The sequence below is a fragment of the Megalobrama amblycephala genome, linkage group LG16 (genome assembly GCF_018812025.1).
Source record: "Megalobrama amblycephala isolate DHTTF-2021 linkage group LG16, ASM1881202v1, whole genome shotgun sequence".
NCBI classification, from domain to species: domain Eukaryota; kingdom Metazoa; phylum Chordata; class Actinopteri; order Cypriniformes; family Xenocyprididae; genus Megalobrama; species Megalobrama amblycephala.
In genome coordinates, this window is record NC_063059.1 from 14,307,085 (window position 1) to 14,320,662 (window position 13,578).

Genomic DNA, 13,578 nt, shown 5'->3' on the forward strand with positions numbered 1-13,578 from the left:
AGCGATTTAATCTCTCTCATTTCTCATGCCTAATTATTATTTATTACACATACGGCCTCTTTACACCTGGATTAAAATAATTAATTCACTTTGAAATGAAAATTAGGCCAAGATTTACTCACCCTCAAGCCATCCTAGGTGTGTATGACTTTCTTCTTTCTGATGAACACAATCAGAGTTATATAATAATAAATATCCTGACGCATCCAAGCTTTATAATGGCAGTGAACGGGACAAACGAGTATGAAGCTCAAAAATGTGCATCCATCCAAAGAAAAATGCATTCCACACAGCTCCAGGGGTAAATAAAGGCCTTCTGAAGCGAAACGATGCGTTTGTGTAAGAAAAATATCCATATTTAACAAGTATTTAACAAGTAAATTATCTAGCTTCCACCAGACCACCTTCTGTATTCAACTTACGAAGAAAGTGTAAAACTCTCGCAGTTCAAAACGCTTACACTACGTCCTATTCCTTCCGTATTCAACTTTGTAACTGAAGCCTATCGTTTCCCTTCAGAAGGCCTTTATTAACCCCCCAGAGCCGTGTGAAGTACGTTTTGCTTTGAAAGGATGCACTTTCTTCAGCTTCATACTCATTGATCCCGTTCACTACCATTATAAAACTTGGACGCATCAGGATATTTATTAATATAACTCTGATTGTGTTCATCAGAAAGAAAGGATGGCTTGAGGGTGAGTAAATCTTGGGGTAATTTTAATTTCAAAGTGAACTAATCTTTTAAGATGCATTTTGGTTGATCTGATCTGAATACAGGTGTAAATGGGGTGTTAAATGTTTTGAGCTTGTCCACTTCTGACCACTTCCAGAGGTAGTTGAAAACAGATAAGACCGGATTGTTTTCATAGTGTTAACGCTCATGTGGTTGAATATGTTTGAACAGTGCAAAACACTGTCTACTCTCCGCCTACTGACCTAACGCGTAAACATTATGGGAAGCAAGCTAGCCAGACGGGATTTAAACTTTGTCAAACTTTGTAAGACCCAAGTTTAATTTGAAGCTGAAAAATGTACCAAGCACAATGTTCTCTCACCATTCCTGATTTCTAACACACACTTACTGCGTTCAGCAGTCTTGCAGCTATCAGAGCAGAAATCAAAACTGCTGCTCTCCGTATATTTTTCCCGTTGTCTCCGCTCACTTTCATATGTAAATTGCACAAGCTTATTTTGTCCATTAGATGGGAAGATCTAAAAAAACATATTTACCAACCCATACACACTCCCCTCAAAGAAATAAGGACAGAATGGTTTAAAGTGGACAAAAGAGATGGATTAAAACACCAGGTATAAACGGGAATGTGTCTCCCTCATCTACTTGTGATACGATCAACCAAAATACCAGGTGGAAACAGGGCCATAGATCAGCACTTGCCATCACACATTTGATTGGTAAGTGCAGAAAAACTCACCGATCTCATAGTCGTTTTCAGAAACCCGTCTCATCTTTGGAGGCGTAGTGATGCCCGACTCCATGTCTGGTCTCTTCGGGGCTTTTGAGTCCGATATTAGGTGATCGAAGCTCTTTCTAGTGCCTAGAATAAACATAAAAACACTCAAGAAAGCTGGAGCATGTTCAAAAACCACTTTTAAAGAATGAAGCCACAGACCACTCATACCCAGTAGTTTCTTTGCATTGGCTTGCGAAGGCTGGCCCATGTCCACGCTCATGGATTTGCGTGGGCGAAGGCTGGTCTGCCCCATGGCAGAGTATGGAGGTGCAAGGTTGCGCTCTGACACTTTTGGAGAAGCCCAGGGCTGGTTTTCACGCAGTAGCCTGACACTTTAGAGAGTGTGAGAATCAACAAAACAAAAAAATACAGTGTGGTTGGAAAGACAAGTGAATAGTAGAAAGAAACCCAGGTTCTCACCTGCATCCAGGTTCCGTTTCAAACACAGTGAATGTATCCATTGGAAAGTTCTCCATGGTAACTTCTGAAAGCAGCAATGACTTCCTGTGCTTTAGACTGCAGCGGCTCCTTACCTCCTCAGATACCGTGAGCAAAGCTGAAACGCAAACATCCATTTTAGATGTTTTCATCCGAATTTAAATACAAATTACTTCACAGGTAGTGTTGGCTTTAACTTACCTGCCAGATAGGCCACACTCTGTGTGTTCACTTCAAACTTGTCACAGCTGCGATGTTTTCCCACCAGGCCCAGGAGCGTATGAAGGATACGGACCGTTCTCGCCACTGTGGTGGAAGAAGGATGTCTGTATCCTACAAGAAAAAAAGACAGATGAGGAAGACATTTTACTTCAAATCATCAAATGCTTGATGTGATCAATCGCTAAAACCTCTCAATACATTAATTGGTCTGTTGATACATATATATTGATGTCATCAGTTATCATTGTCATCATTAGTTCACACAAAGAATAAAGTGTTCATGAACTGCATTGTTTTATAATGTTTCCTGGGGTGCACTTAGTATGTATGATTTTTATGTTAGCATGATTTTTGCATCAAAAATTGTTGTAATTTAGAATTAAAAGGCATTTTTCCTATCTTGATTTTAGCCCTCTTATGTGAACGCTCCGTTTTAAGGAGCGTGTCTGCTGTGAGACTTCAGTGTAAACGCCCACTGCTGTGATTGGCTTGCATTTGTATTACATGTGGAACTCTCTAGAAAACATTTAACATGTTGTTTTTACTACTACAGCTCTCAAGATACACTAATCGTTGATTATAGCACTTACATTTACGGCATTATATTTAGATCGTGGCATGAAAGGTTGCAGTGATGAACATTGTAATATAATGTACTGAATACAAATATATAAAGCTCAACTGAGACATTCACATTGTTAAAAATAACCATATTCCTAGCATTAGGATCCTTTTAAAGGTAATGTTAGTTTTAGTCCTGTATCCTGATTCACTTCTCTCCTCATCATCTCACTAACATGCCAGTGGGCGGGGCTAATGTTGCAATGATGAAGTAGACGTTGATTTTCTTCAGCAGAGGAGGGCTTTCACCTATCTATCATAGACAGGCACATTCCACAACAAATCTTTATCTGGGCTTGGTTACAATAAAAGTTGTTTTTGGACTAACAAGGAAGTACATTCACAGAAAATAGCTTTCGCTTTGCAAAATAATGTGGATAGATGATCTTTTAATCATTACCTTTGAGTAAATGCCCCACTAATGCAAAGTTAAAGTTGGAGGCAAAGTTGAGTCCCACAAAATGGTCCATTTGTTTACAATGCCATTCCAGTGGCTTCCGGATCTCCATGAAGACCTCCTCAGGACTCTATAAAGAGTTGAAAACATGTTTATGAAGATAACTGCAATACATTCTACCTCGACTTTCTGAGAGGATGCTACAGTGCCAATGGGTGGAGCTTGAAGGTCCAGCCACACCTTAAACCTAACCCTATACCTAAACCTGCTTAGGTTAAGCTCCACTCATTACGTCCAAAGATGGCAAGCAGGACATCATTTGGCTCTGCAGTGATCACCACTTGGATGTTTTATCTATTTATGTGAAATAATATTAAGGATATCAACATGTTTTAAGTCTGTGGTTGTCTAAATGTGGATTTCAGTCAGGCACCTTATCATTAAACACCCGGAGGCTGTCCAGTGTGTGCAGGTTCTGCTCCATTAGGGCGGTACCGGCGGAGTACAGATTCACTTCATCCAACTGAAGAACAGCCACAGCCACCCAGAACAGAGCTTTATGCATGGGAGAATCCTGCAGATCATTAGACAAGCACACACAAAGCTATTAATAAGTGAAGTGTGTCATTTCTGTGCCACCAAACGGAACTGCAAAAATATTTTTAAACAGGTTTCACACATGAACATACTGAGAGAAGTAAATTAAAACATTGTTACAGTCGTGTTATATCATATGGTCTATTATGCACTGACATAGCTGCTGATGTTTTAATAATTGAATCCAGCACACAACGAGACAGCACCTGATCGAGGAGAGGCTGTAGTTTGGTGAGAGCGATGACGGTGGCCTCGATGAGAACCTGGCTGTTGTAATTATCCGGCCCCTTTAAGCAGCTCTCCAGCCCCTGTGCAGGAACAGCATTAATCAGACAGAGCGGCGGAGCGTGACGCCAGCAAATAGTCTGAGCGAATGACACTACAGCAGTTAGACTAGCGCACTGCATTTCTGCTCAGACCTGAATCACACTGCATATACAACACAAATAATCTCAATTTCCAGGCAAAATATAGTCACAATACTACAAAAGATGCCCACCGTTCATCTTCAAAACGCAAATGAAAAAATTTGAATCTAATCTGAATAATTTCTGTATTCTCCATTGACAGTCCACGCAACTACCACTTTGATGCTTCAAAAAGTTCATAAAGAGATATATATATATATACATACACACACACACACACACACACACATGGAAGAGGATTAGGGCCAAGCAATAATAAAAAAAAACCATCTCGAGATTAAAGTTGTTAAATTTCGAGAAAAAACTCGTTAAATTTCGAGAAAAAAGTCTAAATAAATGTTGAGAATAAACTCGTTAAATTACAAGAAAAAACTCATTAAATTTCGAGAAAAAAGTCAAGATAAAATGTTGAGAATAAACTCGTTAAATTTCGAGAAAAAAGTCAAGATAAAATGTTGAGAATAAACTCGTTAAATTACGAGAAAAAAGTCGTTAAATTATGAGAACAAATTCATTAAATTATGAAAAAAATGTTAAATTTCGAGAAAAAAGTCAAGATAAAATGCTGAGAATAAACTCATTAAATTTTGAGAATAAAGTCATTAAATTACGAGAAAAAAGTTGTTAAATTATGAGAACGAATTCGTAATTTAACGAATTTGTTCTCGTAATTTAACGAGTTTTTTCTCGTAATTTAACGAGTTTATTCTCAACATTTTATCTCGACTTTTTTCTCAAAATTTAACGAGTTTTTTCTCGTAATTTAACGAGTTTATTCTCAACATTTTATCTTGACTTTTTTCTCAAAATTTAACAACTTTAATCTCGAGATGGTTTTATTTTTTTAATATTGCTTGGCCCTAATCCTCTTCCGTATATATATATTATATTATATTATATATATATAAATAAATATACACACACACACACACACACACACACACATACTTGATTGCTTTATATGATGAACAGATTTGAATTTAGGCTTTTATTCACATATAAACATTGATCAGTAAACATAAACAGAAGCTCAACCGTACTTGCTTTGACGTGCAAGAATCAATTAGGTTTAGTCTCATCTTATGCAACATGTTTGAACTTCCGCAAGAACCAATGAGGTTTATTCTCACTCAAAGCAAGCACGGTTCTTCACAGATCTTTCTGCATCCTGTCGACAACCTCAAATCAAAAATTAGATTGGATACTTATTCAGTTCTAAATGGGGCACAATAATGAAAGTGAATTAAAATCATATCTAAAATTCGGAAGTTTGAGAAGCAGATGAGAGAAAGAGAACTAACCCGATCAATGCTGAGCAGAGGACTGGCTTTACTGAGAATACGAATGATCTGTTTGAGCTGCCCGTGAGTCACACGTTTACTGATGCAGCCGAACACCACCAGAGCCCGTGGCTGAAGAGACGGGTTATACTGGAATGCAAACCTATCCAAGAAAAGAAAATGTACATTATAAGACGATGTAACAGATTTTGTTATTTTAATGTGATTGCACTATGATTTTCAGAAATTGCATCAAAAAACTCTTGTGAAATGCAATATTTTGAACATACTTTTGTGCCAATTCAGTCCACTGATCAAGCCATTTGCATCCGGGAATGTCCCTCATACAGGCCTGGGGGAAAAACAACAATTGTTTAAATAACATATTCATAAAAGACTTCTAAGACATACAGTCATGTGAATAACAAAGGACACCCCTATAGAATTGTATGGAGTTACGTATCAGAACATTTTGGCCTTACAACATTGCTTTAGTTCATTGAGGTTTGTGGGCATTTGATTATGCACAGCTCTCATAAGGTCCAACCACAACATTTCAGTTGGGTTGAGGTCTCAACTTTGACTGGGCCATTGCAATACCTTGATTCTTTTCTTTTTCAGCCATTCTGCTGTAGATTTGATGGTGTGTTTGCTTGTGATCATTATCCTGTAGCATGTCCCAATTTTGGCAAAGCTTTAGCTGTCAGACAGATGGCCTCATATTTGACTTTAAAATATTTTGGTATACATGGTCGACACTGTGGCAACAAAACAAGCCCAAATCATCACCCCTCCTCCACCATGTGACAGCTGGTATGAGGTGTTAGTGCTGATATGTTGCGTTTAGTTTTCGCCTTGGCGCTGTGCATTATGGCCAAATACCTTCACTTTGGTCTCGTCTGCCAAAGGACATTATTCCAGAACTGGAATCTTTGTTCAGATGCAACTTTTCAAACATAAGACGTGCTGCGCTAAGATGTTTTTTTTTTTTTTTTTTTTTTTTAAAGAGACAAAAAGCTTTCTCCTGGCAACCCTTCCAAACATGCCATACTTGTCCGATCTTTCTCTAATTGTACTGCCATGAACTTAACATTTAACATGTTAACAGAGGCCTGTACAATCTCAGGTGTAGATCTTGGGTGTTTTGCAGTTTCTCTGAGCATTGCACAGTCTGACCTTGGGGTGAATTTGCTGGGATGTCCACTCCTGGAAAGACTGGCAACTGTCACGAATGTTTTAAACTTGTGAATAATTTTCCTTACAGCAGAATAATGGACTTCAAATTGTTTGGAAATGGCCGTATAACCAGTCTCAGACTGATGGCAGCAACAATTGCTTCTCTAAGATCATTGCTGATGTCTTTCCTCCTTGGCATTGTGTTAACACACCTGAAGGCTCCAGACCAGCAAACTGCCAAAACGTCTGCTTTTATAGAGGTGATCACTCTTGCTGATGATCAGTTAATCAAAGGCATTTGATTAGCAGTGCCCGAACATTACTTACCCTCTTAATTCCTATGAAAGCAGTAAGGGTGTACATAGTTTGCCACCCATCCCATGGCTTTTCCATTTTGGCCTAGTTTTTGTTAAATAAATAATGACAGAGTGTAATGTGTCATGTGTCATTGGTCATCTTAGGTTGTATTTACCTAATTTTAACACCTTATAAAAGGACCAGATGATTTATTATGTCCTGATACATAAAACCATATAATTCAATAGGGTGTCCTTTCTTTTTCACATGAATGTAAGTGGTTATAAAACGTATAACGTTCCCCTTTATATGGATCAACACACACTCAATTCATCAAATTGACATTAATCAAGAAAGATCCGAAAGAAAAGAAAAGAAAGATCCACACTCCTTTATCTTATTACATTTTTAAATATGTTTCATTATGCAGCTCAGCACATATGAAGCAGACGTTTAAGCCATTTGCCTTCTTCAGTGAATCATTAAATATAATTACCACAAAAGAAGGCAAAGAGAAAAAAATGTCTTTCATCTTTTTTGATCCCCAGAGATGGAGGAAAAAAAAAAAAAAAAAAATCAATTTAATAGACATCAGTAGCAACACTATTGATATACTGGCCTCCATTTACAGCACTTAATAAATAGATGCCAGCCAGAGATTTTAAATATACCATCTTTATGTTGTTTCTACATTCATTTGGAGATTCAATGTCAAATATGTATTAAAACATAAAATACTAATTGTATTCTAACATACATTAAATCGTATTAATATTTCAAATATGTTTGAAATGCCACCTATAAAAGTTAGCATTTAATTTCTATATTTAGTAATTAGGTTTGCCATAACATTGAAGAATTACATTTTAAAATATATTCAAATAAACAGTTCATTTAAATTGTAATAATTTGTGCTGCCAATCAAATAAATTATGAATTAATCACACATTTCTCTAAAATTCCTTGTAATTAAATTATATGTATATGATTTAAAATTTTAATATACCTTTATTTTAATATTATAATATTTGAAGAGTTTGGTTCCAAAACGCAATAATTCCATTTTGATTAATTTGAGTAAAAAGGTGTTTTCTTTACCAAGAAAGTGGCAAGATGAAAACCACTATTTTCTGTTTCAAACTTTCACATAGCATCTTTTGGTTATAAAAACATTAAAAGTTCAAATCTAAATTTTGATTTTAAAAAGTTTATTATAAAAACATGTTATTTTTTTCCCCCAAAATGCAATAAATCCATGATACTTTTTTTTCAAAATGCAATTAATCCATCAATATAAAAGTTATTTTTCAAATTGAAAATACACAACAAAGTAAGTTGATTCACACATATATGACAGAGTCTAAACTTTGCCAATATTTATCTTATGTACAGACATTTTACTAAAAATACATTCAGCCGTCGCTCCCAAAATGAATCTTGTTAATGTTATAAATTATTTGTCATTACCGATTAAAGAGTATCTTGCGCCACCACACTGTTAAATAAACACATTTGCCAAGTACATTGTTATTAAAAATCGGCTTTTTAAAAAGCCTTCAATGTTTACAGTGGGTGGAATGGTGCGCTGTGATTGGTTGAGAGCGGATATATCGCGTTTTGGAGAAAAAGGAGACTGGCGTTTGTCGCATTTTGGAAAGAAAGGGAGGGAACATGACAGAATAACACGACGGATATTGCATTTTGCGCAAAATTAATAAATGACTTTTCAATACTGACCATATACAATACTGATTTTGGCGGAAACTCGATTTTTTTGAAAATGGCGTTTATCGCGTTTTGGAACCAAACTCTTCATTTATTTTTACACATTTTTTACTAAGTACTACGAATGAAGGCCAGTATCACCGATACCAATACTGCTACTGATGACTATATTAAATAGATTTATTTCTCAGTTTCTGAGATTAAGTGAGTGTGTGCTGATTCATTTACACAAAACACAAAATATATCCTTTAAATGAATAAACACAGTGCTGGAGAAGCTTGAAAATGACATCAGAAGTTAAACAAAACAAAGTGTTTAGACAGCTCACTTCGATAATACACAATGTTGGTAACTGACCTCCATGATCTCCAAAAGAGCCTCTGTAACCGTTTCCAGGGACGACAGAGCAAAGGTCTCTCTCTCGTAGGAGCCGGGGGAGAATGAACGATCTCTGTAGCTGGAGCGGAAGGCTATGACCGCAGCAGATTTGACCTTACTGATGCCGAACAACAGGTAGAACTTGGGCAGGGAGAACTCCGTCAGACTCAGACGCAGGACCTGTTTAGTCTCCTCTGCAGAAGCAAAAACCAACACAGCAACAAATCAGACTCAGGTTTTTTTTTTGTTTTTTTTGTTTTTTATTTATTTATTAAGTTTTCCAAGTTAGCACAATTTTTATTTTAACTAAATAAAAAAAAAAAAAAAAAAAAAAAAAGTTTAAACACTTATGTACACATTATGTACAATAATGTTCCTCATACAAGTTTTTTTTTTTTTTTTTGTCAGATTCAGATTTCAAACAATTAATTCTGGTTTAATTACTCATTTCATACCTAGAAGTACATCTGTACATCAGTACAGACCTTCATTCATAGTACTTGCCATTAAACAAATATTTAAAATATATTATATTACAAATTTTAAACGTTAAAGGTGCCCTAGAACTTTTTTTTAAAAGATGTAATATAAGTCTAAGGTGTCCCCTGAATGTGTCTGTGAAGTTTCAGCTCAAAATACCCCATAGATTTTTTTTAATTCATTTTTTTAACTGCCTATTTTGGGGCATAATTAGAAATGAGCTGATTCAGGGTGTGTGGCCCTTTAAATCTCGTGCTCCACGCCCCAAGAGCTCGCGCTTGCCTTAAACAACATAAAAAAAAGTTCAAACAGCTAATATAACCCTCAAAATGGATCTTTACAAAGTGTTCGTCATGCAGCATGTCTAATCGCATAAGTACAGTGTTTATTTTGATGTTTACATTGATCCTGAATGAGTTTGAGGCTGTGCTCCGTGGCTAACGGCTAATGCTACACTGTTGGTTTATGCATTATACAGACTGCAAGTGTTTAAAAATGAAAATAGCGACGGCTCTCTTGTCTCCGTGAATACAGTAAGAAACGATGGTAACTTTAACCACATTTAACAGTACATTAGCAACATGCTAACGAAACATTTAGAAAGACAATTTTCAAATATCAATAAAAATATCATGTTATCATGAATCATGTCAGTTATTATCTCTCCATCTGCCATTTTTCGCTATTGTTCTTGCTTGCTTACCTAGTCTGATGATTCAGCTGTGCACAGATCCAGATGTTAATACTGGCTGCCCTTGTGTAATGCCTCGATCATGGGCTGGCATATGCAAATATTGGGGGTGTACATATTAATGATACCGACGGTTACGTAACAGTCGGTGTTATGTTGAGAATCACCTGTTCTTCGGAGGTCTTTTAAACAAATGAGATTTATATAAGAAGGAGGAAACAATGGAGTTTGAGACTCACCGTATGTCATTTCTATGTACTGAACTCTTGTTATTCAACTATGCCGAGGTAAATTAAATTTTTTAATCTAGGGCACCTTTAAGTGAGATTAATTACAGAAAATTGTGCAATTAATTAGTTATTTTTTAATCGACTGGCAGCACCAATTATTACAATTTAAATGAACTATTTTATTTCAATATATTTTTAAATTAATTCATTAATGTGATGGCAAGCCTAATTTATTAAATATAAAGAAATATACAAATTAAATGCTAATTTTATAGGTGGAATTTTAAACATTGAATATTAATAACATTTAATATGTGTGGACATACCCCCATATGTTAGGTATATGATACATGGTTATGGTCAATTCATGATAAAATTATTAGAATTTCATACTTGGCATAAGCAGTCCTCAAGCTTGAGTTAAAAAAAAAAAAAAAAAAAAAAAAAAAAAAAAAACTGTGATCATTCCTTACATGTTTAAAACATTTCCAAACTCGTATTTATTTTTAATATGGAGGAATCAACCCTTAAAATCCTAATTTTCTGTGACTTCTTGCTCACCACTGAAGTTAAGCTGTGAGCAGGTGCAGAGCGAGTGGATGATGTTAATGACGAGGCCGTGCGTCGACGCTCGGAGGGAAAGCGGGCCGGTGGCCACCAGCAGGGTGACGACGTGGAACAGGTAGGGCAGATGAGCGGCCACGTCCAGAGAGTTGTTGAAGGAGAGCATGAGCATGTAACGGGCCAGTATGGCGATGTCGTCCCACATCAGGTGCTGCTCAAGGGTGGGGGTGGGAGACAGGCACGTCTTATCGATGATCTTACACATTCGGCCAATCACCTGAGAGATGAATTAATAAAGCAATTTTGTTGTTACATTGCAATTTAGTGCTAATAAACAATATAAGACATCAAGCTTGAAAATGAAAACTATTAAGTCTAATTGAACACTAAATCATCATAGAACATCATAGAAGCTGTTTAAGTTTTCAAAATTATCAAAATGATGACTCTTTGCATAATTTATCATTTCAAACTAACTTCAAATCAGAAAGTCATACAACATCAAATAGAATCCAGACAATATGCCCTTTATTTTCACTCTGGTGACATGCACCTAAACATTATTTGCTCTCTCAATAAGATTATACTTGGTCCCTCACTTAACCTCAGAGTCCCGCTGCGATACGAGTCTTAGAAAAGCAGACGCAACAACTGGACAAAGCCTGTCCTTGTGCTGCTCTCTGTGACATCAGCAGTGGCTGGCACATGCTAACCAAACAATATTTGGCTTTTCAGCATAACTGAGCATTTGGGAAAACAGCTAAATATGTCCAACTAGTTAAAATAGCAGAACATATCTGGTAAAGGTTACTGCGTCAATCAAGAACCATAAAGAACGAGACACTAGAGTTATGGGAGTCGCAAATGTGTCTCTCCTTCTGCCCAAGTGTCTGACAATGACGTCCATTGAGCGTAATGACTAACAGTTGCCCATATAATAGGAGCGACTGCCCCGCTAGCTAACTATTGTCTGTCTGTGCGTACACGTACAAATTGGGCATTTGTGCACAAACACTTAGGATAATAGATGTTGGGTAGAAGAGCTAGTCAGCCTGGATAAGATCACAAGAGGAATGATTAAGGAACAGAAGAGCCAGAAACACTTTAAGCGGTAAGTCGAAATCTGTTTAAAAGAGTGTTAATGGGCTAGAAAAAAAACCTTTTCTAAAACAAGATTTTTGCAGACATGTTAACAAGAAATAAAACTCGTTTGACTGCTAATTCAATATTGTATCATATTAAATAGGAGTACATATTTCAACTGAAAAATGGGTACAATATAACTGAAGCCGTTTCAGGGCCTTGATTTCACTGAATAAATAAATAAAACATGTTTACATACAAATATAAAGCAAAATAATTGAAGTAATTGTAATGCAATAATATCTGCGCTTACAAAATGACTGCATACTCTGTTACTACAGTACGAAGGGAAAAAAAAAAATGGCTGGTTCCGTTGCATTTTCCATGTTTTAAATAATTTATTGCAGGTCAGTTTTTAATATTTCAATATCTAACTGAGAGCTCTGTTACTAGGTTATCTTAGGAACAACATCATATTAAACAATATATTAAAAACATATATTGATAGGGATTTACAATACAATGTGGTAGCTGAGCAGTAAGCGTTTACCTTGCTGGACACCAATTTGACATTTCCTGAAGCCAGGGCTACAGCTGTGTCAGCCATCACTTCAGCCTTGATGGATCCCAAACCTCCAGTAGCACTGGTCTTTATGAAGCTATCCAACACCACATCCAGCAAGTCTGTGATCTACACATGTAAAATGGTGCAATCTGTAACTGATGACTAACAGAGTTTCCTTGAATTACTGTAGAAATATACAGGGGTGTTACAGTTTGAAGTCATGTATCATTGTAATGTCTGCTGTAGCAGATGTCTGCTGAACATTTTTGAAAGCTTTTGAATGGAATAAGTTCGTAAAAACAATTTCAATCAATGTTTACGAGGGTTTGAAGGGCCTACCTGGCCCAAGCTGCCCCATATCTTTGCCTGTATGGAGGGGTACATCTGCTTCTCATTGATGGTCATTGTGATAAGCTTGTCCAGGATAGCCGTGACGCGTTGTCGTTTGGCATCGTCATTGTGTTTACAAAAACGCACCAAATTACGGAGCCAAGGAGTCATATACTCCAGACACAGATGCTTCAGCTCAATACCTAAAGGCCAACAAAAGACATTTTTGTAACAAATTCCTCAAAAAACAATGATTTTGCACCATACTATTGTTAAAAAGTTTAAGATCAGTAAGATTTGTTTTTGAAAGACGTCATTTATGTTCTCCAAGGTAACATTCATTTGATCAAAAACACAGTAAAACAGAAATTGTGAATATATGTATATATATATATATATATATATATATATATATATATATATATATATTTTTTTTTTTTTTTTTTTTTTTTTTTACTTAATGTAATATATTTCTTGTGATGGCAAAGCTGAATTTTCAACATCATTACTCCAGTCTTCAGTGTCACATGATCCTTCAGAAATCATTCTATTATGATGATTTGGTGCTCAAGAATCATTTCTTACTATTATCAATGATGAAAA

The 13,578-nt window shown here is 36.1% G+C and overlaps 1 protein-coding gene across 2 annotated transcripts in view; it reads right to left on the minus strand.

Moving 5' to 3' along the window:
- Positions 1-13,578, minus strand: part of nf1a (neurofibromin 1a) — a 92,516-nt gene that overhangs the window by 15,933 nt on the left and 63,005 nt on the right. For both annotated transcript variants that reach the window (XM_048159936.1, XM_048159933.1), the window contains exons 39-51: positions 12,985-13,178; positions 12,631-12,771; positions 10,995-11,274; positions 9,012-9,226; positions 5,746-5,807; positions 5,477-5,618; positions 3,954-4,055; positions 3,584-3,724; positions 3,154-3,280; positions 2,112-2,243; positions 1,893-2,028; positions 1,641-1,804; positions 1,434-1,556 (exon numbers count right to left, since the gene is read on the minus strand). In XM_048159936.1, coding sequence (XP_048015893.1) covers positions 1,434-1,556; positions 1,641-1,804; positions 1,893-2,028; positions 2,112-2,243; positions 3,154-3,280; positions 3,584-3,724; positions 3,954-4,055; positions 5,477-5,618; positions 5,746-5,807; positions 9,012-9,226; positions 10,995-11,274; positions 12,631-12,771; positions 12,985-13,178 — 1,959 coding nt within the window. The remainder of the gene's footprint in view (positions 1-1,433; positions 1,557-1,640; positions 1,805-1,892; positions 2,029-2,111; positions 2,244-3,153; positions 3,281-3,583; positions 3,725-3,953; positions 4,056-5,476; positions 5,619-5,745; positions 5,808-9,011; positions 9,227-10,994; positions 11,275-12,630; positions 12,772-12,984; positions 13,179-13,578) is intronic.